Below are 27,972 nucleotides of genomic sequence, written 5' to 3' on the forward strand. Positions count from 1 at the left end.
AACACTTTGTAACCAATAGTTTGGTCAGATTGTTCCTACAGTATTTACTGCTGGTCCCATTGAAGAATTTAATATCTAGAATTTTTATATTTTATTTCCTTTTACGTTTTTTTCTAATTTCCAAATTATCCATAATTGATATATATTCCGTGGCTATTAGGAAAGAGCGACCAGCTGGTTATATTGACCTTATGATTGCTTTTGAATCCAGGTAAATTTATTTTAGACAATGAATGAATACAATTAAACGAACCATTTTATTATAAAAGGAATAGTAGCTTTCACAAATTCCATAGAGTTGTGAGTAAGATTCCAGTCAAATGCGCTTGTTAGGTCAAACTGTTTTAAATATGCGTTTGGTCAACATTAATAACAGTTAGACTTAATAAGAGCATTTGACTGAAAGCTTGCTCATAATTTTACGGAATATTGCCAAAGCTACTATACCCTTTATAAAAAAACATTAAAAAGTATTGCTTCTAACAATTCTACATGTTAATTTTAAGAACCGTTATTGAGTTTTACAATTGATCATAATGCTAGATACTTGATTGATCACTCGTTATAGTCATATTCAATGTAATTAGATTGTTATTATGTCTATCTGTATTTATACTTGTTGTAAAGGATCTCGCTAACCACTGAACCAATATGGTTTTCATTTTTATATAGGTCTAGAAAATAATTATAACTATTTCTATGACAAAAATACCCACCCCGCGCCCTTTATTTTTGTTTGAAACTGAAATAGACTGAAATTAAAAGGGGAGTCTCATCTTCTTCCCTTGATTCTAAACTATTTTTCAATCCCATACATTTAATCATAAAACAACTAATAATATTAAATTTTATGTTAATTTTTTTATATTTTAGAAAAAGATGCGCCACCCCTCACAAATTTTCCCCATTGAGTGTGGCCCTTCCCTTCTCTTTCATTGATTACTACAGAAAATATTACAATAAGGACGTAAGTATTTTAAACCGTTTAAGAAAACGAAGTAGTGGGTTTCGTCGTATTTTCACAGTATATATTTCCTATTTCTAGCACCTGAGGGGGACTGTCACCCTGCGGGGCCAATTTTCTAACCTAAATAACTTATTAAGAGCTACTGTGAAAATACGACGAAACCCGCTACTTCGTCTTCATTCCATGAACCTTTTCTACAGAACTAAACTCATGTCATTGTGTTATGGCCCTCTAAATCTAAAGTCAAGGGGAAGTTAAGGGAATAAAAGAGATATTGAAGGACAGACAAACAATTATAAAATAGCTTCGCTACTGGAGATACGGAAAGTATCAAGTGTGACATCATAAAAATACGTCTAAAAATTAAGGATGATAGGAAAAGTGGGAAAGAAACCCCTAAGCAATAGATGGATTTTTATAATGTCACACATGATACTAAAAAATCATAACTTTCATTAATGTAATTACGACTTACAAACCCTAATTTTTAAAAAGCTTTGCTTATTTTAAGATTGGGGAGGCAGTGAACAAATTTGGCTCCAGATACCTAAAATGGTCTAGCGAAGGAATGCTTAGGAATGTTATTCATGTCCATTAAGATCTAGCTAACCGCTTCAAATCTAGTTTCTGTTTTTAATCACGGATGATACTGTTATTTTACAGGGATAAATTGTTTTAATCCCAATTATGATACACAAAATTACACCTTCTGTAGATTAGAATTAGTTGTTGAAATGTTTGAAAACTCAATTAAATGAAACAACCAATCAAAATTGACTAAAGTACCCAACTAAAGCAACGAACTAAAAACGTTATAATAAAACTTTGGGGACTAGTGTAATAAACAGACCATTGTCCCCTCTCTCTCTCTCTGGTTGTTTTACGCCTTTTACCTATATATAGAGTAAAACATATAAAAATGTATTCTGGAATTTTTCTTAAAACTTTTCTGAATGAAAGCACCAAATGGAATCATCTTTAAAAGGCACAACCAGATTTATTCAGAAATTTTAGTTTTAGATAGCATCTGTCTTTTTCATGTTGATATGAAGATTGATTTTTCCCCAATAACCCTAACATTTCATACAAACAAACATCCCCTTACTTTATCATACAAGCTAGAGCACCTTACATATGATAACATTAAAATCAGAATGGATATTGAACTAATGAAACAACTATTTCTTCCATCAATTCTTAAAATAATACAGGTGATTTTTTTTCTGCATTAACTTAATATTTTTCTATCATAAACCAAGTTTCCAAGATTATGTAGGTTTTTTCATTTTTTTATAGTTTAGTTAAATGCTTATTCATACTTTAGTGATCTAGAGCTCAAAAATGATATTAGTTTAGTTTAAATAATATAATTATTTTTTTTAAAATCAGCATTATAAACAATCTTAAATATTTTAGTGCAATTGATGTTAGTTAGAAAAGGCAAACAGAATGGTAGCAAACTCATTGAATATTTTATGTTCACACGTTTGTAGCCAATTTTCAAATATGTTTTAGCACATAAAATCAGTGATAAGCGAGGAAGAAGCTGAATATAGAAATGTTGATCATCTGATTATGGTTGGTGGATTTTCTGAAAGTCAACTTTTGCAACAGGTTGGTTCATAAATAAACGCGGCATTTTAGATATTATGCGCTTTGTTTTAATTTAGATTTGAGTATTAGAGGGTCGACCATTACAATAAATTGGTTCGAAATCTTATCCCAGCCAGAAAGTAGCGTCACTATCGCGCTACTATAGCGCACGATATTGTGTAGCAATCGAGCACGAGTTCTTACGATATCGCTAAATAGTCGTCCTATGCACATCGACGATATGTTACGATAAATGGTCAAAAGGTACTTACAGCTGCGCGATACACCCACGAAATCTTAAGCGATATCGTAAGGTTCGTAAGCGATATCGTGAATAAAAAGTACATTTAAAAAATATTTAACATCGTGTAGTTTACTGTAAGGAAAAGGGTCCATAATACAATCAATTTCATAATAATCAAAACTTGTTCATTACATACAGAGAGAAAGAGAGAGAGAGAAAGGGTCACAATCTCTCAATATTTGTAAGGGGTGATAATGCATCTGTTACCATTACAATTAGAATAGAGAGGAAGTTAAGTTATACTGAATATTGGTTATTTTAAGTACTATTAAGACATTTTTGTACTTTTATTGTTGCTTAAAATAAAAATGCTTTCTACAATTTATTTTTTTTAAATAATAGATCATTAACACATTATGATATTATGTCATACTCGTTTTGAATTTATTTTGGTTGGTAACAAAAAAAATCAAATTGTCTACATAAAGTAATGGGAGTACCTAGCGGCAATTTTATAAACTATATTTATCACACAATGATTTTGATTATAAGTTGGTTGTGTGTCTGTTTGTAAGTGTGTGTTGACACACATAAAATGCTATTGTTTACGATTTCTTAGGCAAATTGTGGTTGCCGCGATTTTTACTACAAAATCGAATTAATCCCTAGCGATTTTTTTCGATTTTTGCTATAAAATCGTAAATAAAATTTTCGCGATAAAATACTACATATCGGATGCGAGTTTCCTTACGACGTTTCTGGCTGGGATGCGGAATTAAACAACAATATATACTATCAAATATATGTACAACTTCGCCCCTTGCTTCTAGGGGCTTTTTTCCCATGATTGGAGAAATGAAGAATCGGTGCACAACATTATATATCACAGTTATTATTTTTACTAATTAAAATACAAATTCGAACTAATCTCTAGCGATTTTTTTCGATTTATTCTATAAAATCTTAAATACGAGTTTGGCAATAAAATAGTATACATCGGACGCGAGTTTTCTTACGACGTTTCTGGCTGGGATGCTACTCTGTATTATAGATATAAAAGGTTTTAAAGCTTTCCATCTAGGTCCTCTTTGATAACTAAACTATTTATTTAAGGAAATCAAAACATCATTCAAAGGAAGAATGAAAGTTATCATACCACAGGTCAATAAATTAACTTTTACGGGGCATCAATTACCCTCTTAAAAAGGATTAGGTAATCTACCTTACAGTTTTTTTAGCCCCCTCAAGGATTAAAACCCCTCTGTTGAACTTCTATTCATGAAACTAATTTAAGAAATAATTGAATCAAGAATTCACAGCAAAATGATTATAATTTGTTATCAATATATTTATATTTCCTAATCAGCGCGGATAGGTAATCAAACAAATATTTTTTTTCAAAGATCTGTGCTTGATTCTATTTTGTGTTGGTTCGACTTTAACAAAGCATTTAATGTCCAAAGTAAATACTTGCCGTCAGAAAGATGTCTGTTTCGATCTGAGACTCATTGCGTCATACTAGATATATTAAAAACAATACACTGCTACCATGTAACAAAATTACCATTAAAAAGGGGAATGCATTGACTAATGTACAGGCGCAACGTATCACCATAAACAGATAGGTCTTTCAGACAATGGTCACACAATCATAGGGTTGATTGACTGCTGGGTATTTCTAAACCTAATATTTCTAGTTGATGAGGCTCTGGTCCTTTAGGATATCATTTATAAAAGATTAATTTTCTTTTTGGTTATCTCAAAAGAGGAAGCCTTACTATTGTGTCTTGTAATTTATCATAGACAAGTCATAAAAATTGTAAATTGTTTAGGGTGTATGCACTGCTGTGTTGCAAGGAGCCGTCATGTATGGTTTAGATCCTACTATAATAAAGGTAAAGTAATATCTTTTAAATCAGGCTTCTATTGTCCTAATTTAACAAGGATGTCAACATCCATTAAAGCGAAGCTCTATAATGGTAGGACAAACGATCTTTAACAATTGTAGAGTGTCAGAACTTAATAATCAGAATATAAACGTATAAAAGTCGAAACAAAATTGTAAGTAATTTTTTTTTGTAAAACTTCTGAGACTATTGAAGAATGTAATGAATGTACTTAAAATATATTGATTTGCCTGGATTTATTAAAAACCTTACATTATTAATTACAGAAATGGTTTTAAAATTTAAGAAAAACTAGCCTTAAAATTTGTTGTAACCCTTCCTTCCTTCTCTTTTTCCCCTGTCCATTTAATTTTACCTACATTTATTTTGACATTATTATTTCTTATTTTTCTTATTAACTTAATGCCAACCTAAAAAAGGCAATGCAAACATCTCGGATACGCATATTCCTACTTTTAGGGAAGCCTAATCAGTGCCACACATAACATCTAGTGTTAGTCATGCAATTTAAATTTATAAATATTATGTACTATTGTATGTACTGCTTCGTAAGACGGGGCGTAATCTGTCACTGAATAAATGTTTTTTATGTTTTTTATGTTATATCACATAAAAATTTGTTGTTAAAAATCAACATGTTTAAAATGGACATACGGAAATTCTCGTAACGATTATAAGTTAACAAAAAGAGCTAACCGTTACGGACAGACATAAAACGGACTGATCCTAATTATAGGAAAGCTTCGGCTTATAAAACGATAAATCAATTATTGTAGGTACGAAGGGCCAAGTTGACGTATGGTATAGGAGTTATTAAACCTTTCATTCAAGAAATTCACCCAAGAGGTAGGTTATCTATCTATTTATCTATCTATCTATTATCTATCAGAGTTGACATATGGTGAAGGAGTTATTAAACCTTTTATTCAAGAAATACACCCAAGAGGTAGGTTATCTACATATTTATCTATCAAAATTAACATATGGTAAATAGGAGTTATCATACCTTTTATCAAGAAAGGTTATCTATCTATATTTATCTATCTATCGATCTATCTATTTATATTTATCTATCAAAGTTGACATATGGTGAAGGAGTTATAAACCTTTTATTCAAGAAATTAACCATAGAGGTGAGTTATCTACATATTTATCTATCAAAATTAACATATGTTAAATAGGAGTTATCATACCTTTTATCAAGAAAGGTTATCTATCTATATTTATCTATCTATCTATCTATTTATATTTATCTATCAAAGTTGACATATGGTGAAGGAGTTATTAAACCTTTTATTCAATAAATACACCCAAAAGGTAGATTATCTATCTATTTATCTATCTATCTATTATCTATCAAAGTTGACATATAATATAAGTGTTATCAACCTTTTATTCAAGAAATACACGAAAGAGGTAGGTTAACTATCTTTCTATCTAACAATCTATCTATTTATTTATATATCAAAATTGACATATGGTATAGCAGTTAATAAATCTTTTATTCAAGAAATACACCCAAGAGGTAGGTTATCTATTTATTAATTTATCTACCATTTATACAAAACTATCTATCCATCTATCCGCCCTTCTATCCATTCATTTAGCCATACATCTTTCCATAAATTTATCCATTAACCCATACTCATCCTTTAATATATTTTTAACTCTATCTATCTATCTATCTATCCATCCATCCATACACCTATCTAATCATACATCCATTTATATAACCATTTATCTATCTATTATAGACAAATTGATAACCTGGAGAGGAGAGGAGTGGTGTATGGATATACTTGACAAATTTGTTTTAGCTGTTCTATCTATTTATATATCTATCTATCTATTAATACATCTATCTATCTATTTATATATATATCTATCTAGTTTTACATCTATCTATCTATTATAGACAAACTGAAAACCTGGAGAGGAGATGAGTGGTGTATGGATGTATTTGACAAGTTTGTCTTGGCTGGACAATCTATTTATACATCTATCTATGTATTAATACATCTATCTGTCTATCAATACATCTACATATCTATTAATACATACATCTATATATCTATTATAGACAAAATGATAACCTGGAGAGGAGAGGAGTGGTGTAAGGATAAGTTTGTGTTGGCTGGACAATCTATTAATCTATCTATCTATCTATTTATACATCTAGTTTTACATCTATCTATCTATTATAGACAAATTGATAACCTGGAGAGGAGAGGAGTGGTGTATGGATATATTTGACAAGTTTTTGTTGGCTGGTCAATCTATTTATACATCTATCTATCTATTATAGACAAATTGATAACCTGGAGGGGAGAGGAGTGGTGTATGGATATATTTGACAAGTTTGTGTTGGCTGGACATTCTATTTATACATCTATCTAATTATTCAATCTATTTATACATCTATCTATCTATTTATACATCTGTCTATCTATTTATACTTCTATCTATCTATTATAGACAAACTGATAACCTGGAGGGGAGAGGAGTGGTGTATGGATATATTTGACAAGTTTGTGTTGGCTGGTCAATCTATTTATACATCTATCTATCTATTAATACATCTATCTATCTATTTATATATTTATCTATCTATTTATACATATATCTATCTATTATAGACAAACTGATAACCTGGAGGGGAGAGGAGTGGTGTATGGATATATTTGACAAGTTTGTGTTGGCTGGTCAATCTATTTATACATCTATCTATCTATTTATACTTCTATCTATCTATTATAGACAAATTGATAACCTGGAGAGGAGAGGAGTGGTGTATGGATATATTTGACAAGTTTGTGTTAGCTGGTCAATCCATTGGCCAGGGAGAAACTATTCATAGACATTATAGGTAACTTGTGAAGATAGGTATGTCTGTGGCTGGGTCATAGTTAAGTTTAGAAACCTAGCCAAAGCTATGATCGAATAATTATTCTTCCAAATAAGTCTTTAATCAATTTAATTAATTCACCCTTAAAGCAAATTTGCCTTAAAAAATGGACACACAAACGGAACCTTTATATGATTGTTACAAAAAATATAAAGATGATTAACGTCCCTCAACAGATTATGACGCCATACAATAAAATAACCAATGAGTGGCCAGCATAAATTTTACCATATTGGTCAATTACAGTGTATACTGACCTCTCATTTTCTATTCTATCGTATGACGTCATAATCTGTTAAAGGAATCATCTTTAGAAAATATTTTTGGGGGTAAAATTTTGACTAGAAACTATTGTTTACCATTTAATTTTCAGAATAAAGATATTTACAGCATCTTAATTATCACAGCCCTTTAGTGGTTTGTGCATTCCCATATAAACAACCCCTTAAATAGTGGATGTAAATATTCATTTATTTCCCGGAGGTAGTCATTTTTAGAAGATTTTTATTTTTTTTTGTAAAGATTTTTGAATTTTTATTAATCATTAAAAGAAACTTGATTTTAGGGATATAAATGATCAAAGCCGGGAAATAAATGAAAATTAAAAACCAAAATTAAACCACATTTTAGCATAAAAAAAGAGTTTTTTTGTTTAAATGAGAATGATATTCCTGTCCAGTTTTTTGTTTAGGAATGAATATTTCTTACCCTCGTGAATAAATAATGACCTATCGGTCCATCATTTATTCCCTCGGGTAAGAAATATTCATTCCTAAACAAAAAACTGGACAGGAATACCCCATTTCTAGTTTATCTATTTATCGCTGTACATATAATTGTTATTTATTGCTTCTCAAATATTTTTTTCCCTGGACAAATGCTACATGTCTAGAAACACATATGAAACAAGATTATTGCAGTCTATATATCTTATTTTTTCTAGGCCAGCTACAAATGACCAGGAAACAGTTGTTCTTCACATATTTGCTACGGAATCTGATGACCCAAGTGTAAATCAGGTGATTATCTATCTATCTTGTGATTATATATCTATCTATCTAACTAGCTAGAATCTGGTGATGATATGTCTAAATATCTACCTTTATGGTGATACAATTTCCATCTATCTACCTATTATATATCTAACTATTTAATTAGACATATATCTACATAAATTTGTACAAATTATGATCAGATACTTTGTGTTTGGATAGCCAATTTATCTTTGAATAAAATGAAAAGTTATTGGGTTCTGAGGTAATAACCCCTACTAGAAAATAAATCGTGAAACCTACATAATAATAAAGCAGTAATAATCTTTAGCAAAATTTCTTACAGTTTGGTTCAACCATTATTTGCTGTATTGAAATAAAATCTTATCGTCTTTAGTCAACATACTAGAGTCTACAAAACGGTTGGACTAATTAGTTTTGACTTTTAAAGAAATCTTCACTTAAATTACGAGAACTGCTAAATTCTATTTTTAAAAAAGTAACTGCAGCGGCTAAGATCGAAGCAATTAGTGTTTTAGATATAGAATTATTTTTAGTTTGTAACTGACCATGGAATTTACCACTGTGGTTCTTTAGTTCTCTGTTTGGATAAATTAAATCAAACAGATGGATTCAGAAACATACAGGTAACTCAAATAGTTGGACTCCAGGGAGCCAGCAAACCTGGCAAGGTCATGCAGCACAACGCTTTTGAAAGAACAACAAGCTGAAATAAAGAACAATTGTTCAAATATAAAACAATATATAAGAGTCCTGAATTTATATGTATAATCCTTCAGGTCATTATCATTCAGGCATTTAGCTAACTTTTCATGAAAAAATAAACATTTGTAGCTTTTATTGCCTAAAAAAACATCCATTTTAAGGCAAGAAAGTGCTAAAAATCAGTTTTCAAAATAAAGGAACATTGTTATGACTGTGTTGTAGTCATAAATAATCTTTCCATCATGGAAACCACACACAAATATCTCGCCCTATTGCTAATATTAGAAGCAAGCCTCTCTTTAGAACCCAACCGCTAAAGATTAAAACCTTAAGAGTTAATATATAGTCATGATTGGTTGTGCCGATCAAGAGTGTCCAACCTTTTTCACCTATAATCTTAATCTAATGATTAAATGATTTTAGGTCAGCATGAAATTTGGAGATACAGAATTACAAGCTACCGCAAGGAATAGATCCTCTAATAGTTTAATGTAAAGTTTCTCAATATATAGGGCATGTCTTGTGTCTTCCATTCCGGTTTTATCTTGAAAAGAAATATAAGCATATTTTTAACTCCATCAATTAAATTTTATTTATTTTGCTCAAATAGCCAAAATTGTTTGAGGATATATTTTGCTTGGATCAATATCTTTTAAAATCATTTTTTGATTGTTAATCTACTCTTCAAAACAAATTCAGCAAGGTATATAAAGCCATACTTTGAAAGAAGAAAAAAATATTTTAGATTTGAACCAAAAAATATTTGATTTGTTAATAAACTGATTTAAAAATAAGCCAAAGGATCTAATTAATCTGCCAGGGACTTGAGTACAAAACAAATTGTTGAAACTAATATTCAGTTCCTTCATGATAGCAACACAAAATATACAACTAAATTGTAATATTTGTAAAAAAAAGTATTAATTTTTACTCCTTTTTGACTCTTTATATTAATAAAAGAGTCATAAAAAGGTAAAATTATTATCTTTAAAATTTGGGACCATTAAAAGAAATCGAAATATCGGGTTTCGTCGTATTTTCACAGTATATTTTTTCCTATTTTTAGCCCCTGCGGGGGGATCTAACTCTGCAGGGCAATCATTAACATTTACATAACCTAAAAAACCTATCAAAGTAACTGTGAAATAAGACGAAACCCGCTACAAAGCTTTTTTTACATGATCCAAAATTAATTTCTTATTCTTTTACTTGTGAAAAGAAATTAAGAAATCTTTTATAATATTCAAAACCATATTCAATGAGAAATTAACATTAATTAATAACATTTTGTGATTTAAGAAGAATAATTTTAATTTTTGCACATCTACATGTTATCATTGCACTTTTTAAAAATCATTTTCAGTTTATATGTTATAATTATTTGAAATAAAAGTATAATATTAAGTATAGTTTATTATTTACTAAGTATATTTGCGATTACTTTTATTTAATGAAATCTTCCAATTTTTAACCTGTACAAAACGGCCTGCTTAATTGCTTCAAGATCCATGTCAGATCTATATAGGAAATAAATGTCTATAAACGAGCTCAAGTTTTCCAAGGACTATTCGTTGAAAACTCATAGTGCTCCAATAATCCATAATAAACTCTCATTGCCCAGAACGTTAAGACCCATTATTTTACTTTATTAAAAACAAATTCATTTTTTTCATTTCATGTTGCTATTTACATTAAAATGAAGTATTTAATTTCTAATCATAAAAAAGAAAATTTAAATTTATGATATAATAAATTTAAGAAAACTCTGTTTTAAAAGAATTCGATTGTGGCGACACTTTGTGTGTTCAAATATTGAACTAAAATTGTAATCTTATAATAAACCCTTTGGTGATGGTAATGTAAAGAAAAAAATATAATTTAAAAGATCTTTTTAAGATCATTTAAATTATTAAATATTTACTTCCGTTTAAATAGTAATGCCGGGTGAGGAAAATAGATTTATTGAGAAATATATATTTATATAGAAAACTAGCCAATAGGGAGATAGTTATATCGAGCCAACTCTAGTTCTATTATATTTACTAGTATGTTTTTTTTTGATCTAAAGCTTTTAGACTACTTAAACTACTTTTTAGAGAATCTTTACATAGGTCCGGGGAGTGTTTTGGTTATTTTATATATAACTCTTCAATGGGTTTTTAGGCTATAATACAGAGCCCTTAGATGCTAGGGACGTAGCTACCATTGTATTAAACAGAACCGACAATAAAAATAAAATAAAACCTCATGTTAATAACCCTTCTATGATTTTATTTAATTTTTGTAGATTTTTCATGTGATTTTGGAAGATTTTTCACAAAAATAATTTTGGTGAGTCAGCAATGAAGCGACCCTATTTTTTTTTATAGAATCCACATCTGGTCAAATAAAAATCTTTAAAATGACTTAGTAACAAAAAAATTGTTTCAAATTTTTTTATTTTGTAATTTTTATTAAATATTTAATGATTTTTGTACTTCTAGAGAACATTATGGAACAATAATGGACAAATAATATGAACAAATATAGTAAAAATAATATAATTTTTGGAGTAAGTCGCAGTTAAGAAGGGTGTTGACGAAAAAATTACCTTCCTTCCTTTATGATGAGGATCTTTAAGAAAGAGCTAAAGCTGCCTTTTTAGTAAAGTTTATGAATCTAATAATTGAGAGGTTTTGAGATTTTTCTTGTTTAAAAAATATATAATTGTTTTTAAAATGTTTGAATACATAATTGATATGAAAAATATAAAATTTATAGTAGAAAAAATATACATAGAAATAAAGGTACTGTATATAGGGTATCAAACCTAACATATAGATATTGCATCTGAAAAAAAAACTTAGCTTTTTTTCATCAAATGCAATATCCCTACCTCTTGTAGAAAAAATATTGAAATTTATAATAAAATTTCTTTAACAATTCAGTCCATAATAAATATAGAAGATTCTATATCACACAATTGTAAATTTATATCACATTTTTGTCGAGTCTTAATTTGCCGACCACCCGACTTATTTTTCATAACCAAGTTGTCAAAAATACAACAGGTTAATTTTTGCTTGTTGATAATCTTTAGGTGTAAAAATGTAAGTTTTGACATAATAAACCTTTCAAATAGACAATGACAAAAGTACACCTATATTACTGGATGTACTTTTGTCATGTACTCATTTTACATTTCTATATCACTCTGTCTCTTGTTTGTTGATTGTAAATGCATTAATCAATCATGAGAATTGTTAACAATTACCAGGGAATGTTAGAGCAATGGAATTTGAATTAATCTACAACACTTTCTTCCTTCAAACCACCAAAGAAGTTCGAAGATAGATTGTGTTTCATCATCCATTATCCCAATCCTATATCCCTGTAAATCACAGCAAATCTTATGTTCAGATCATTCACTTTGAATGTTTTAATGTCTTTTTTATCACAATTTTAATATAAGTTGATGTTGTTGTTTTTAATTGATGACATTGTTGATCCAAGATCTGAATTTTGAGATTCGTGTGTACACCCCAGGACGATTTCTGAAAAGTACAAAAAAATATTTATTTCATATAAAAAATTTAAAGCATTCGTGTTAATTTTAACAATTTCATCACTTTTTTTCACAGCTACTTTAATTCAAACTAGCGGCTTTGCCCCCAGAGGACTTTTGGGGCACTTAAGATAGTGGGAGTGGAGTTGATCCATCCCAACTCTCTCCCCATTTTTGATTTTAGTTTTTAAAAAAAGAAAAGTAAAAAAAATTGCGGGACCTATTTTCTAGGGGCGATTTCTCTTGGGAAGGTGGTGGTATCCTTCCCCGAAATAACTTTCCAGAAGATATGATAATCTACTGAAAACAATATTGGTTCAGCGGTTAGCCAGATTCTTTGGTACATGCAAACAGACACAGATCCTGTTACTTTTATATGATGATATTAAAGGCTAATGATAAAAACATTCGGGTATAGTCTCTTTCGTGACATCGCATCTTAAGGGGCGTTTCGTCGTATTTTCACAGTAGCCTTTCTCCTATTTCTAGTCCCTGCGGAGGGCTTTTACAGTGAAGGACCAATTTCCTAACCCTGCGGGGCAATCATCAAATTTAACCTAACCTAACCTAAAATAACCTATCAAAAATTACTGTGAAAGTACGTCAAAACGTCCCTTAAGAGGCAATGTCAAAACATTTTCCTAGGCAAATGATTGAAAGGTACCCACCTGTCACCACAGCCAATACCCCAACTGATAATTCCAGCCAGCTGGTACCTACCATTCTTACCCTGAATTTAAAAAATATGATGTCAAACATTTGTAATGGTAAACTGTTGAATGGACAAACGGACATAAAGCCGATATTCAGTGGTCATAAAAGATGGCAGAGAAAAAAATACAAGAAGGCTAATAAAATCACGAAACATTTACATATCAATCTATAAATTTCTTCTGTAAAATGACCGACAGACTAACGGATCAAGTAAGTCTCATACTTGATGCCCTTTGATATGGGGTATCTTTATAAAAAAACATGAGTCTATCTTTAATAACAGTCAAGAAAATTACCCTTCCCTTGTAGCATTACGGATGAACAGCCACAAATAATCATATTGTACCTTTGGTACTAAAATCCCTAGACAGTAGTTATAATATGCAGTATTTTAAAAGCTAGTGGCGTCGCACATTACATTCAGGCGGTAGGGGGATGTGTAAGTTTCAAAGTCACGTGACTTTAAATGTAATTACCTGAACGACTAAAGGACCACCGCTGTCACCTTCACAGCTGTCAGAACCACCTAGGAAAATCAAGATTTAAATTTGTCTTTAAAAAAATTATACATCAAGAAAAAAAACAGGTAGAGTAATGAGTTAGCTGATTATTTAAACCCCCAATACATTTGTAACCTCCTATCTTTCTATACCAATTCACGATCCCTCTTTATTTTAAGGGATTGAGACTTTTTTTAACTTGTCACCCTCCTAGGCTGTTTTATAGGGGTGTAGACACCTTTTAATGGGGATGAATCCAAGCCTTAAAGTTTTCCAAAGTGCATAGACTTTTGCACACTTCTAAATATGAGGTGAATTCTTTAAAAAACTTATGCCCCACTAAAATCAGTTTGCCCCACTAAAATTTCAGTGGGCAAAATTATCCCTTTCTAAATTTTTAGTTTGTCGCACTGATTTTAGTTGGGCAAACTGATTTTAGTGGGGCAAAAGGTTTTTAAGAATTCAACTTTGATGTCAAATCTTTTACTACTTTCATTAACTTCGATGTTGTTTAACACATTTTATTCATTTAAACCTTCTTTAAATATCATGAAAATTTGAAAAACGTTTCAAATAGCATTAAACTTTTTTTTATCAATTAAGGTTTTACCTAACATTGAACGTATCCTGTGACCGCTTGGAGTGCCAAAAGAACGAAATACTTTTGTACCTGAGGCCGTTCCTGCACACATAAAAATATCCGGAATCCACTCATTCTGCCCGGAATTTCTGTACATTCTCATACACCGACTGTTTGATATTATGGGCAGGTTTACTTCCCTAGATAGATAGACAGATAGAAAGATAGCTAGCAAGATAGATAGATACCTGACTCGGTGCCGGCGCACATAAATATATCTGGAATCCATTCATTTTGTCCAGAGTTTCTGTACATGCGCATGCACTGGCTGTTCGAGATGATGGGCAGGTTCACCTCTCTGCAAGAAAAACATGAATGGATGGATGGTTATGATGGTTGTATGAGGTTATTTGGTAAGTAGCACAGCTACTCTTTAACTGAGTGTACGTACGTCCGTCTTGAGGCCGGGAAAGTGCACGGGAAGCTTAGCAAAAGGATTTTTGCTATCAAGCCAAAGGAATCTGAATCTTAACTTCGAAAGTTTTTATAATGCCTATAAAATGAGGGGATAATTTGAAAAACTTTTGACCGAAAATTGTATGATTGACGTAATATTAGAATAATGGACTATTCTAATATGACGTCATTCGGAATTGTTTGGCCAAAAGTTTTTAATTTATCCCCTTTTTTATAGGCATTATAAAGAGCTTTCTTAACATACACATTCATAACACCAAGTATAAACATGACTTTTCATAGTCTACAGTCTGCCAGCGAATTGGTTTCTGCTCTTTTCTAGCGACTTTGCTGTGTTAATAATAGGCTAAGATTTAAAGACCCAATTGAAAGTCGGCACAAGGTCTTCCCAATTTCGTAAACATACAGTTAATTAACCCCTTCCAACTCTATTCTTTTACTTTAATACCCGCACAAACGCATAAACATTCATATATTCACTTGTACAAGCGCTATACGCTATTTTTCTATAATTCTGTATTATAGTTTACTGTTCTTACTGTTGCTGTGCTACTCACTGATAAAATTGTTTGTTAGTTCTATGAGTTGAGATAATGATTTATGAATTATTAGTTAGTTAATTTTGTTGATGATTCAAAAATGTTATTTTTTCGTATTTCTTAATTTAACTACCTATGACAGAAATTTATCATTAATTTCTTTTGAATGATAGACTTACACAGAAAAATATAATGGTTTTCATCAAAATATGATTCATTTCTGTCTAGTGTAAGTGGGTTGAACATTACTGCTAAGTAATGTCCATGTTTAAAGTAGGTTAATCTATCTTTAATGACATAAGGAACATCTCAATTATTAACTATAAAAAATCTATTATATATGGATTAAATAAAAGATTTAAAACAAATGTTATGATAAATATAGATGATGAGATAGGTAGATTGATAATTTAAATATGGAAATATGACTAAAAAGATTATGTATACAAAAATAACATTATAATTTTTAAAAAATGAAAATGAAAATAGTACATGAATACCCAAATAAATAAGAACTCCCCTAAAAATGATATAATCAATATACACCTAAATATATGTATGTATGAAATTCTAGGATGCAGTTTTTAACAGAATAAAAGAATGTAAAACTAGCGGCTTCGCCCCTAGCCTCTAAGGGCTTTGCCCCAAGAGGTGATAAAAAAAAATTGGGCGAAATACGTAAAAGGACCAAGGAAATCCCCTACAAAAAAAAAAAAATGGGGAGGGGGTATTTTTTTGGTTTTGGGGGGGTTGGGGGTGTCCCACCCCCCAAGAAAATAGCCTAAAACCACCACAGAACCAGTAGGTATATTCCCTGAAGAGTAGAATCCGATCGGTTTAGTGGTTACCGAGATCTTAAGGGACGGACAGACAGAGAGACAGACGGACAGACAGACAGACATCATTCTACTTTGTATTATAGATAATCAGTTTCTTTAAGATAGGCAAGGGTAAGAATAACTCATTCAGGAGAGAGCCCCCTCCCCCGCCGCAGGTATTAGAAACTTCATTTTAAAAGTTTTAATTAGATAGTCACAAAATCAAATTATAATCTTGGATCTTAATAGATAAGACAATGAATGGTCGATTAATTGATATATAACCCCAATAATGACAAACAAAATTATACCATCCGTAGGTTAAAATTGATAGTAGACAAGTTTTGACACTGCTGGTTAGAAAATTTATTAAAAGTACCCAAAGTTTTCAAGCCAACAGGGTTATAAAACTTTGGGTACCAGTGTAATTTAAAGTTCAATGCCCCCTCCCTTCTTAACAATAAGTGTTATAATGTCTTAGGGGGGGGGGGGGAAAGCTTTTTGGCTTCAACACAAGTTAAATCTACTACTAACCTTAAAACTGGTGAGATCTGTCCATACTCTGATAGCCTGCCCCACCCAGTGACCCAGCCTCTCTGTCCAACAAGGTTGTTGTCGTTGTCAGGTAAACAGATGGGGATTATGTTCGGCTGAAATATAAAACATTGTATTGTGAGTGCCTATAAAAATGAAATCACATTTGCCTACATCTGGTCAATTAAAATGTATATTTGCCTGTTATTGGTAATTTAGTCTGCGTATTGGCCTATCATTGGTCATTTGTTTTGTATGGCTTAATTTTTATTATAGAAATTAAAGAGCTTTCTGAAGTATAAACAAGGATGCCAGCATCCACAATGATATAAATCATGGATGAAAAAGGGACAACGTGATTTAAAGCCATAAATCAAGAATAAATTTACACAAATCACGAAACTTCTCAAAGGTGAGGATTGTGTTCGGATGAAATTTAAACAAGAATGACAACATTTAAAAGTAGCAAAAATAATAAAATTATGGAAATACAGATAAAGTTATTCAAATAGCAGATGTTTAGTGGTCATAAATCAATAGTAAATAGCAATCATAAACCATTTCACAATAGTTTTATCCCTAAATTCTAATATTTATTTCATTTGCTTTTAACATTTTTCATTCTTTTAAAATGCATATTAGGCTACAAAAAATATACAATATATAATTAAGTAAAAATTATGAGAAATAAAGTAAACAAAGGAAGATAACATAAACAAAAGTGAATATAATAATAGTTATTTCTCGCATCGAATTATAAACAGCTTTCCGCGGACATAGAATGTACAATTAATGATTAAAACCAGTTTTTTTAGCCCCGAGGTGACGAAGGCACTGGATAAAAAAACTGGTTTTAATCTTATGATTTATATTCGTAGAAAGTTGGATATAATACGATGCTAGACATAGTTTTTTCGTATGGATGAGAACCGGTTCCTATCCACCGGATTCGAATGAATACGAGAAAAATCCTTATCTTGTTATAAAATTAACATGAGGTCGTTAAAGCTAAAGATATCGCCTCTGGAAAAAAATATAATCCTTTTCCATAAGAGCCTGTAGATGCATATAGGGGCGAAGCCGATATCCTAATAGTAGGCATTAAAGAGAAGGATATAATAATACTTTTTGAATTTTAGAAAATTTTAGTCGAAAATGTCATTTGATCAAAACATTTCTTATAAAGTTAAAATTTTGTCCGCTAGGGCTCTCTAATTAATATTTTAAATTTAAAATTACCTCTTCTTATCATCAAATTTGAAGATAAAACAAACAAAACTATTTAGTTTGTAATGTAAATACATGAAATGGTCAATGTGAACAGCTAAAATTAATAAGGAATACTCTAATAAATACTAAAGTATTTTTAAAGGGTAAATATACTAATTTATAAGATTTTTCTTTGATTTCACTCCATATATGAACACATTTGTAGTATACAACCTATTATTTATTTAAGGACTTTAGTCCTATCTCTACTATCAAGGTATTGTTATAAAATAAAATTATATTTTTAGAAAATCAATGCACAAATCTTTTTAATAAAAGTTAATTAAACAGAATCAAACTTAAAAAAACTGAGAAAAGTCTAAAAAAGATATTTTTTATTAGTTTTATCAAAACCTACACCCACAATTGCATATTTTTAGTATTTTCATTAGTTTTCCATGATATAGTGTGGTATCCGCCGAGGATCAATGGCAGACACCGGAGTTCAATTAGATTACGGCAGTGTGACAGACGCGGACACCTTACTATAGAGAAGCTACGCTTCTCTAGCTTTCACTAGATAATGATCAACATCTACTTTCAGTTGTCACTTTATTGAAGGGTTAAGAGATACTGGAGTTATATACAACAAACAATAATTACATGGATAGGAATAAATAATCATAACATAAAAGCATAAATAATATATATACAATGGTCAGTTTGGGCAATAATGATTCCCCCATCCCTGGAAAGGGTGGGGGAGAATTAAGAATACAGTTAACCATAATAAACATGACAGATTCAAATCATTAATTCTAAGCGTAGGGAGGGGGTCACTAGACCCCTTCCCCAGGACTCGGGGGAGGGCCATTGACCCTCCACCGAACCCCAGATCAGGGGTGCCATAGACATGGCTCACGGTTGCCGAATACCACAACTCTCCCCTCGGAAGGCTGGGAGATGGTTTCCCTACCAGACTTCCGACAGTGGTTGAGGCCTTCGGCCCGCTCCTTAGGGCTAAAAATATATACAAACGATAATGATTCAATGGAATCCTAGTGGTGAGTATCTTCTTAGGGTTGATGGGCTCCCAATGTGGGATAGAAGGCAGAGGCTGCCTTGGGTTGGATACGTTGGTCAGCGCCGGCAGGTATCAGGTTTGGTGGTGGCACATTTGTTGCTGGAACGGTCAGCAGTGGGACCGGCGGGTTGTTGTTGGCAGCGGCTGGGGCACTGGCTGCCAGGTTGAGTGTCTGAGCAGCGGCCTGTCCTCCTGAGGGGCCGCGGGGTCTGCCAGAGGGCGGTCCTGGTCTACCTGGGCGGTCATGCCCGCTGTCCGTTGATTTCATAGACACCATTTCCTCGGCTGCTTCCCTGCCGATGGGGATGGCATCCCAGTCCACTGAAAAGTCCCGGGACTTGGCATGGTTGAGCCTGGCTCTAGCCATCGCCTTCTTATACAAGGCTGGGTGGTACAGGAACACTTGTGATATCGCATTCAGGGCTGCCCGGACTCCTCCTTGTGCTGCTGCCAGAGAAATGATGGTGAGGTCCCCCAGCAGTTTGAGGATCAGCAGCAGCAAGCACAAGATGGCGGCGCCATCTCCCCACTCGTGGATGGCTTGTCTAAATCCTGCCCAGACATCCAGGGCTGCCTCTCCTTCCTCCGCCAGTCGGTCAATGTTGTAGGACACTATCCCATGGTCTCCTGTGGCCGAACAGCTGCCTTGCTGAACGCAGGAGCCATAGGATAGGCCGGTCAGCATGGCACTCTTGTATGCTGGGAACGCCAGCAGCTGTTGCCAGTCGTTCAACTCAGCCTGTGAATACAAACCACCTGAACTGAAGTCATCTAAGGGGTCTGTCAACAACTGCTTAGGCGTATCCAGCGGGGGTGGCCTCTTCTTGGGAGCAGGGGTCAACTCTATCCAGCCTTCCTCTGCGTGCACAGTCAGGGGGTAGGTGGAGGAACAGGGAATCTTGGTGGCGTGCTCACTGTATACCCGCGTCACGGCGTCTACAAAACCTGTGGGCTCCACTGGCACTTTGTCCCAACACTCCTTGTGTTCGCGGACAACATACTTGTGCCTTTGGCAGGTCAGCTGCAGCAGGATGTCTCCCCTCAGTACCGAGAACGTGCTCCCCTGGACACGCACCGGGTGGGCCGGATCTAGTTGCTGGAGCTTCCAGCAGTTGGCCGCTACTTCTTCTGCTGCAGTGCTCCTCATGCGTGTTTCCAGGGTGAATCCAATATAACCTGCATGGATCTGTGCTTGGAGGGGAACGTCAACATCCCTGGCCGACACTCAGGGCAGCGCAGCCGCGGCTGGGTCAGCTGCCACAAACAGCGCTGGATGGTTGGTGGCATGGGCCTCGAAGTCGCAGTTCACAATTGAGGTGGGGCTGGTCATGTTGATGAAAAACTGGGCCTGATGGTCAACCAGATATGCATCCCTCACCAGGCTGGGCTGGAGGCTGCGGATCAGCCTCAAGGGGCAATCTCTTCCCAGGTGGTCCCACACGTAGGTTGCTTCCCCAGTGATACAGGACAGCTCAGAATGGGGACAGTCGAGGGTCAGGTGGTCAGACTGGGACTCCACCCGTCCATCCTCCACCACATAGGTCTCCTCCTTGACCAGCAGCCGCCGCTCCTGGAGCACTAATTCATTGCGGTAGAGCTGGCCCTCAAAGTGGACGTCCTCCCCCTCGCAACCCACCCCCTCGGGGCTGTTGACGAGGGCGCCCACTACATCAACGGTGAAGAACAGGGGGTGGTTCAGCTGGAACGTCAGTGGCTGGGTCTTGCCTGGCAACGTGTATACTCGGTTCCTGGCCAGGTCTCGGCACGCTTCTGGGTCTATCTTGGTTGGCCTCATGAGGGTGGGGACCGAGGTCACCTTGAGGTGACCCCATACCCCACACCTGAATGTCCACTGGGACACGGTGAGCTGACAGCTGAACCCAGTGGTTTCCCTCACCTTGACTTGCTGCAGGACGTGGATGTCGTGGCCCAGGGGCACCTCCTGGTGTAGGGGCTCCGTGTCACACATCTTTTCTTTGTTGTAAGACGTGACATGGGTGGGGTTGGCACAGTCCCACCCCACCAGGACGTAGCTGGTTGTAGGCCACACGGCTGCCAGCAGGAGGCCCCACAGGACCATCCACCAATGGGAGAGGCTTCCAGGTAACCATCTTCCTCGTGCACGCGGCTGGGGATCTCCGGTTCTGGTCACGGCTGCTTCTTGGGGCTGGACACGGCTGGGCTGCTCCTGGCTAGACACAAATTTCCATTGAGCGTTATCTGTATGCGGCCGAGGCACCCCGATACCCTCCCCAATGACAGACTGGCAAGCGACTGGCACTTGCCTGGGTGTCGGCTCCCCTAGCCCTAAATGCTCCCTTCCCTGGTCCAAGGCATGCCCAGTGGCATGGGGCTGAAGTGCATGTGGCACAGGCTCGCCCTTACTCAATGCCCTCCCCTGCCCTAGGAACTCAGGTGCATGTGGCACAGGCAAGCCCTTATTTTCCCAATTTTCAATCTCCCCAGCCTCAAGTGCAGGGGGCACAGGCAAGGCTGGGTGTTTACAAGGTTTTGGATTCAATACATTTAACAAATTCAACTTATCCTGATGGTGAGCCGCTGGGTTCCCTTGGCTGGTAGAGGGCTCTGGATGGCATGTAGCTGGACTCTCCCTGCAGGCTGGTGGCGCTGGCTGGCATGTAGCTGGGCTCTCCCTGCAGGCTGGTGGCGCTGGCTGGCTGGGGTGACGGGTGTCACCCCTTCCTCTGGGACCGCTGGCTCGTTCCAGGACTCAGGTCTCTCGGTGGCGGCGACGGGTGTCGCCCCAGACATCAGGTTGGAGGCTGGCTCGTTCCAGGGTCCAGGTATCTCGGTGGCGGCGACGGTTGTCGCCCCAGGCACACGGTGGGAGGCGCTGGATAGCACCCCCCCATCATCCCAGGTGGCGACGCCGGGTGGCGTCCCATACATCGATGCAGAGGTGCTGGCTAGCACCTCCTGCCTCTCTCGTTCAGCGGCTGCCAGGGCCTCCCCATACACCGTCTCAGGGACGCTGGGCAGCGCCCCTCCACTCTTGCTGGGTAGGCTCGGTCGGGCAGGTTCCATCATATTGAGACTGAAAGGCTGGGGCCTCAGCACCTCTGGCTCGGCTATGTTGTTGGGCTGTATCAGCTCTGGCCCCAGATGGTTAAGACTGAAGCCTAGGCCAACCCGGTTGGGCTCAGCCGCGCCGCCCAGTACGTTGATCCTAGCTGGGACAGTCCCGAACTGCGGCATCCCATCGGCTCGGTCCGCAGCTCTGGAGGCGGCTGCTTGCGGTGGTGGTGCTGGGGGCGCGCTCCCTTCCATATGGGCCACTCTGCTGGGCTTCCCTGGAGGGGCACCTTTGTCGGCGGTGCGCCTGCGGCTGGCTACCTGGGCCCAGTCAGCTCTACACTCGGCCGCCGTGTGGCCGTCATAGTGGCAACGCTCACACTTGGCAGAACGGTCACGGCGTGGCTGGGTGCGCCTCTCCTCTAGGCTAACTTCCACAGGCGTTGGACAGTCTCGAGCTCGGTGGCCTCTCCCCTGGCAGCGGTAGCAGCGGCCTGGAACCTTGTCATCTGGAGCGACCTTCCCCATCTGGTGGAGACCCGGAGCCAAGGAGCCAATCTCCATTGGCTCCGACTCGTCATATTGGGGCAACTGGATGCAGGCAGATCCAGTCAGCCCGTCGGTCGAGTCCACTAAGCACACACCCTCCTTCAGCTGCTTAGTAACCATGGTCACGGTGAACATGGCCTTGCGAGTGTACTCAGGTACACTCGCAATTTCATGGTTCATCATGAGGCGTTTTACATTGGCGTTACGAATTCCACGGTTTAATTCGTCCACCAACAATTCAAGATCCTCATGATTGTAGGCGTCCCTATACAAGGCGCACTTTGTTGATATGTACGCCTGTATAGGTTCTGTCGAGTGTTGCTTGTAGTCCCTAAACGCTTGTTTAAGCGTTTGGGACTCAAAAGCAGGACGAAATAACAATTCACACTCGGTCTTGACCTGCTCGTAGGTCAAGGCTTGGCCTGCCTCGCCAAACAGATGGGACGCCATTTCCGCCGCTTGCCCTACCAATGACAGTAGTAGGGCGTTGCGGCGGTTGAGGGAATCATGAGGTGGCACGCGGTAAGCCGCCCATGACATTTCCAGTCGGCGGATATGTGCCGACCAGGACTGCTTGGGCGGCCCTCTATACTCCGGCAGATTGCTCAGCATCAGCTTGCGGTACTCGGCTGGGGCCGGCTGAGGGTCATCCTGGAGCCATCCTGGGGCTTGGTCACCTCCTGGGACTTGATGCTGGTCCATTGGGTCAACGGTGAAACGGCGGGCACAAAGTTATACAGGACTACAATGAATGGGTTGTCACTTGAGGCTTCCTAGCCTAACAGCCAACACTGTTTGTATCACTAGGTTGGGAGTTTTAGTTGCAAAGGTATAACTTAGCTGTACTTATCAATAGTTAGGTGTTGAGGTAGATAGATGTTGAGGGTCTGAACTGCTGTCAGGAACTGATTGGGTTTTCCCTTATCACACTAGAGCTAGGAGGAAAGAAACTTGCAATTCTTTATTTGCTAAAAATACCCCTGTTAGATGCTATGGAGTAGCTCTGCTCTGGTGTGAAAGTGTGTGTGTGTGTGTGCGTGGAATCTTCTGTCCTTGTAACGCGCGTTCGCGCCGTCAAATCCGCGCACACGGGGAAAACGCGCTCTCACCCCTCAGCTCGCTCCCTCATTGGTCCGCTTCGTCCGTTGGATTTATGATGTTTTCCGCACTTTGTTGCGCTACCCGTGAATGGCGCTCTGTATATCCGATCGCTAGCTCCACACTACAGACGGACTTAGCCTAGTGTGGGTAGGGAGGGGGAAGCGCGTGAGGGAACGGGGGTAACTCCGTCCGTTCCCACTGTGAGGGAGGGGGTAACTGTGTGTTGGTGTAATGGGGCCTCTGCTTCTTAATCTTAGGCTTATCTGTTATATAACCCTGATTGTATTTGTCTTCAAATGGAGAGGGGCCCCCTCCCCTTCCCTTGGAATAAGGGGTGTATTTGTTATTGTGCTGTGGGCTTGAGATTGTTTTGATTATATTACATCTAACTTTTATTGCTGTCCTTATCGCAATTGCATAACAGATTTGTTGACCAACTCTGTTCTATTTTTAGCTGTTATCACAATAAACAGTAATCCAAGCCTGTTCTATTCTTAGATTTATCACAACACAACAATTTGTTTGCCAAGCTTTGCTCATAAATCTATTGTTTGGTCATCACATTAGGGTGGTAATCCCTGCAAATGTGATATAATATCTGTCTTCTAGATGGGTGGCTGCGTTGTAGCTTCTCAGGATACTCGGGGTTGACGTAGTTTTTCTCTGTTCTGGTGCACTACACCCGTATGTTAGCTCGCAGCTTGCAGCTATGTGGCATGTTTCAGCCTATCGGCGGCAGGGAATGTCCCGTCCTGCTAGCGCCACTGGTTCGGATCCTGCTATTTCTTGCAGTAAAGTTGGCCTATTTTCAGCCGTCTACACGTATTTGGCTTGTTTCAGCCGGTCCGCAGGCCTGTTTCAGCCCTTTTGGCGCTCAATTCTCCGTTAGATATCAGCGCTGCTCGCGGTTGTTCGTCAGATTTCGCTGTTTTGCTTCCACAACTGCCGGATGCAGAGTTAAACTTTGCTGTCCAGGGTGGGTAATTCAGGTTGCTTGCGTCAGTTTTGCCAGATTCACTGCTGGGAGTACCTTAGCCTCAGATGCGCGTCTGCTCTACACTTGTGGTTCGCCGTAATCTCACACAGCTGTCACCAAAGTTGTGGTATCCGCCGAGGATCAATGGCAGACACCGGAGTTCAATTAGATTACGGCAGTGTGACAGACGCGGACACCTTACTATAGAGAAGCTACGCTTCTCTAGCTTTCACTAGATAATGATCAACATCTACTTTCAGTTGTCACTTTATTGAAGGGTTAAGAGATACTGGAGTTATATACAACAAACAATAATTACATGGATAGGAATAAATAATCATAACATAAAAGCATAAATAATATATATACAATGGTCAGTTTGGGCAATAATGATTCCCCCATCCCTGGAAAGGGTGGGGGAGAATTAAGAATACAGTTAACCATAATAAACATGACAGATTCAAATCATTAATTCTAAGCGTAGGGAGGGGGTCACTAGACCCCTTCCCCAGGACTCGGGGGAGGGCCATTGACCCTCCACCGAACCCCAGATCAGGGGTGCCATAGACATGGCTCACGGTTGCCGAATACCACAATAGAAAGATATTACAAAACTGATTACTTGGGCTTGTAAAGAAGCTGTTTCAGTATCTAAAGTCGAAAAATGTCATAAAGCATTTTTGACAGAGTTGTGGGCAAATACATGATCAAACAAATTAAAAACTAACAGACTTTATAAATATATACCTGATACTGGATATCACTGCCATGAAGTTCTAACAAAGCAATATCGTATTCATAAGTAAACTTGTCAAATTGTTTGTGGGTCACCACTTTTCTTACTCGTCTAAAATAAAGGATTATTTTTTGTTTGTTTTTTAAATCAAAATGTGCTGTATAGCAAAATTGGGCGGTTTCCATCATATTTCATCTGGACCTTTTAGGTTATGTTAGGGTAAAGATAAAAAAGTCCCGGTTGGGCTAAAGGTAAGCTTCTAAAAATAATAAAAAAAATAGAGTAGTCTTGATGGATAAGAATTAAGTTATAATGAAATCTCCAAAATGATATAATCTGTGATTTATTGATAAAATTAATACAAGCAAGTCCTTGATATTTGAGACATAACTAATCTTTATTAGAATTATTATGAACCTACTCTTTAAGATTGAATAAATAGCTTTTACCTGTCAATATGAGGGTGAGCTTCATTCTGGTTTAAAACATGGTATTCTCCAGCTCTTACCATTAAGTTACTTGGAGATATATCCTAAATAAAACAAGGATGACAACATCAATAAATAGCAAAGCAATATATGGGAGAGCTTCCTTTAGGTTTAATACATGGTATTCTCCAGCTCTTACCATTAAGTTACTTGGAGATATATCCTAAATAAAACAAGGATGACAACATCAACTAATAGTAAAGCAATATACGTGGGAGCTTCATTTAGGTTTAATACTTTGTATTCTCCAGCTCTTACCATTAGGTTATGTATCCTAAATTAAACAAGGATGACAATAACCATAGCTAGCGAAGCATAAAAAATCATGGATGGATAAACGAGCATAGAGAAGTTAAACAGTTGATTGAAGAAAGAAAAATCAAGAATAGATCACGAAACCTTCATAAAAAAAGTAACATTTAGGTTTTATTATGTATGACCGACAAACTGAAAGACCAAGTTATTTAAATACTGGATGCTATTTGATACAGGGAATCTTCACTAAAAGTTTTAGATAAAGCACACTATCTTTCGAACAGGATTAAAAAGGCATAAAAAATCTACAAAAGTTCTAAGATGTAAAACACAAATGCGCGAATGTTCCTATAAAGTCTTGTTTCGAAGATTATTTTACCTTTACACAATGCGCTGCTGTGATAACCCATTTGTTGGTCAAAAGAGCGGCTCCACACTTGTGCTTAAATTGTCCATTCTTGTATTGTCGTAGAGATATCTAAATAGAATAATAGTATAATGGGCTGTTTATTACACTAGTCCCCAAAGTTTTTTATAACGTTTTCTTATTCGTCGTCTGCTTAATAGCTTTGGGGACTTCAGTTATAAATTTTGATTGGTTGATTCATTAATTTGAGTGTTCAAACGTTTCTACCACTAATTTTAATGTATAGAAGAAGTAATTTTGTAAATCATCATTGGAAATGTACATCAATTTTTCGGCAATTGTCTTATCCCTTTAGATCCTTATAAAACAAGTATATCTAACCTGCCAAGGCCATTCCGCATAGCTGGCTACACCGCCCCCAACAATACGTCCTTGTCTCACAAATTTACGTCCACAGATCTGGGTATGATGCGCGTTGGGATTCAGGGTATCAAAATTCCTAAAAATAACAATTTTGGAATAATCTATTTTTCCCTGGAGCAGGAAGGTGGAAAAAAGGTGGAGCTTACCTAGTTCTACCATCAACACGGGAGAGTTCATTTTCTCGTGTAGGAAGAATGTGAAACTTACCTGGCTCTACCCTCAGCGAGAGAGAGTTCATTTTTGCCAGCAGGAAGGTAGTTTTTTTTATGATTTTACCTATTGGAATATTCTATTAAATGAAGGAGGAAGGTGAAACTTACCTGGCTCTACCCTCAGCATGGGAGAGTCCATTTTCGCCAGCAGGAAGGTAGATTTCTGGCATGTACTCACAGATATATCTTTGTACTCTATCACAGTTTTCATCACTGAAAAAAACAAGTTTGGTTTTAAGAGTATAACCCAGAAAAAGAGAGGACATTTGAATGGAAACTGGTTTGGTACCCAAAGTTTTATTTACGTATTATCTTATCCGTCAGCACAAGAACTTTGGGTACTTATTATTTTTATAATTTTAACACTCACTAACCTGAATTTTAAGAAGTCTTCATTCAGTTGAACACAATGCTCGTCATTGCCTAAAATAAATAAAAGTCTAATTTTCGGGGTTCATCATCATCATCGCCATTTATCTCTTCTTTCCAGAGCATAGGC

The 27,972-nt window shown here is 36.6% G+C and overlaps 2 protein-coding genes across 3 annotated transcripts in view; one reads left to right on the top strand and one right to left on the bottom strand.

Annotated features, from left to right (window-relative positions):
* Positions 1-162: 162 nt before the first annotated feature.
* Positions 163-9,899, top strand: LOC145303849 (heat shock 70 kDa protein 12A-like). The gene is made up of 12 exons (XM_080145502.1): positions 163-211; positions 874-967; positions 1,479-1,541; positions 2,119-2,178; positions 2,483-2,581; positions 3,918-3,965; positions 4,637-4,699; positions 5,488-5,557; positions 7,469-7,577; positions 8,560-8,635; positions 9,166-9,255; positions 9,758-9,899. Exons 1-12 carry the CDS (start codon positions 192-194, stop codon positions 9,827-9,829), a joined length of 864 nt encoding a protein of 287 aa, XP_080001628.1. The 5' UTR covers positions 163-191; the 3' UTR covers positions 9,830-9,899.
* A 1,856-nt stretch (positions 9,900-11,755) lies between these two features.
* Positions 11,756-27,972, bottom strand: part of LOC145335056 (uncharacterized) — a 69,870-nt gene continuing 53,653 nt past the window's right edge. Inside the window, exons 20-30 of one of the 2 annotated variants that reach the window (XM_080180749.1) lie at positions 27,848-27,896; positions 27,582-27,686; positions 27,220-27,337; positions 26,851-26,949; positions 26,178-26,260; positions 25,740-25,839; positions 17,041-17,156; positions 14,763-14,872; positions 14,069-14,118; positions 13,547-13,608; positions 11,756-12,867 (exon numbers count right to left, since the gene is read on the bottom strand). In XM_080180749.1, coding sequence (XP_080036875.1) covers positions 12,801-12,867; positions 13,547-13,608; positions 14,069-14,118; positions 14,763-14,872; positions 17,041-17,156; positions 25,740-25,839; positions 26,178-26,260; positions 26,851-26,949; positions 27,220-27,337; positions 27,582-27,686; positions 27,848-27,896 — 959 coding nt within the window. In that variant the 3' untranslated portion in view covers positions 11,756-12,800. Of the gene's footprint in view, positions 12,868-13,546; positions 13,609-14,068; positions 14,119-14,762; positions 14,873-14,920; positions 15,031-17,040; positions 17,157-25,739; positions 25,840-26,177; positions 26,261-26,850; positions 26,950-27,219; positions 27,338-27,581; positions 27,687-27,847; positions 27,897-27,972 lie in introns of both variants that reach the window. The other variant, XM_080180750.1, reaches the window with a different exon arrangement.

The sequence above is a fragment of the Acartia tonsa genome, chromosome 13 (assembly GCF_053477335.1).
Source record: "Acartia tonsa isolate MP-2025a chromosome 13, ASM5347733v1, whole genome shotgun sequence".
Taxonomy (NCBI): Eukaryota; Metazoa; Arthropoda; class Copepoda; order Calanoida; family Acartiidae; genus Acartia; species Acartia tonsa.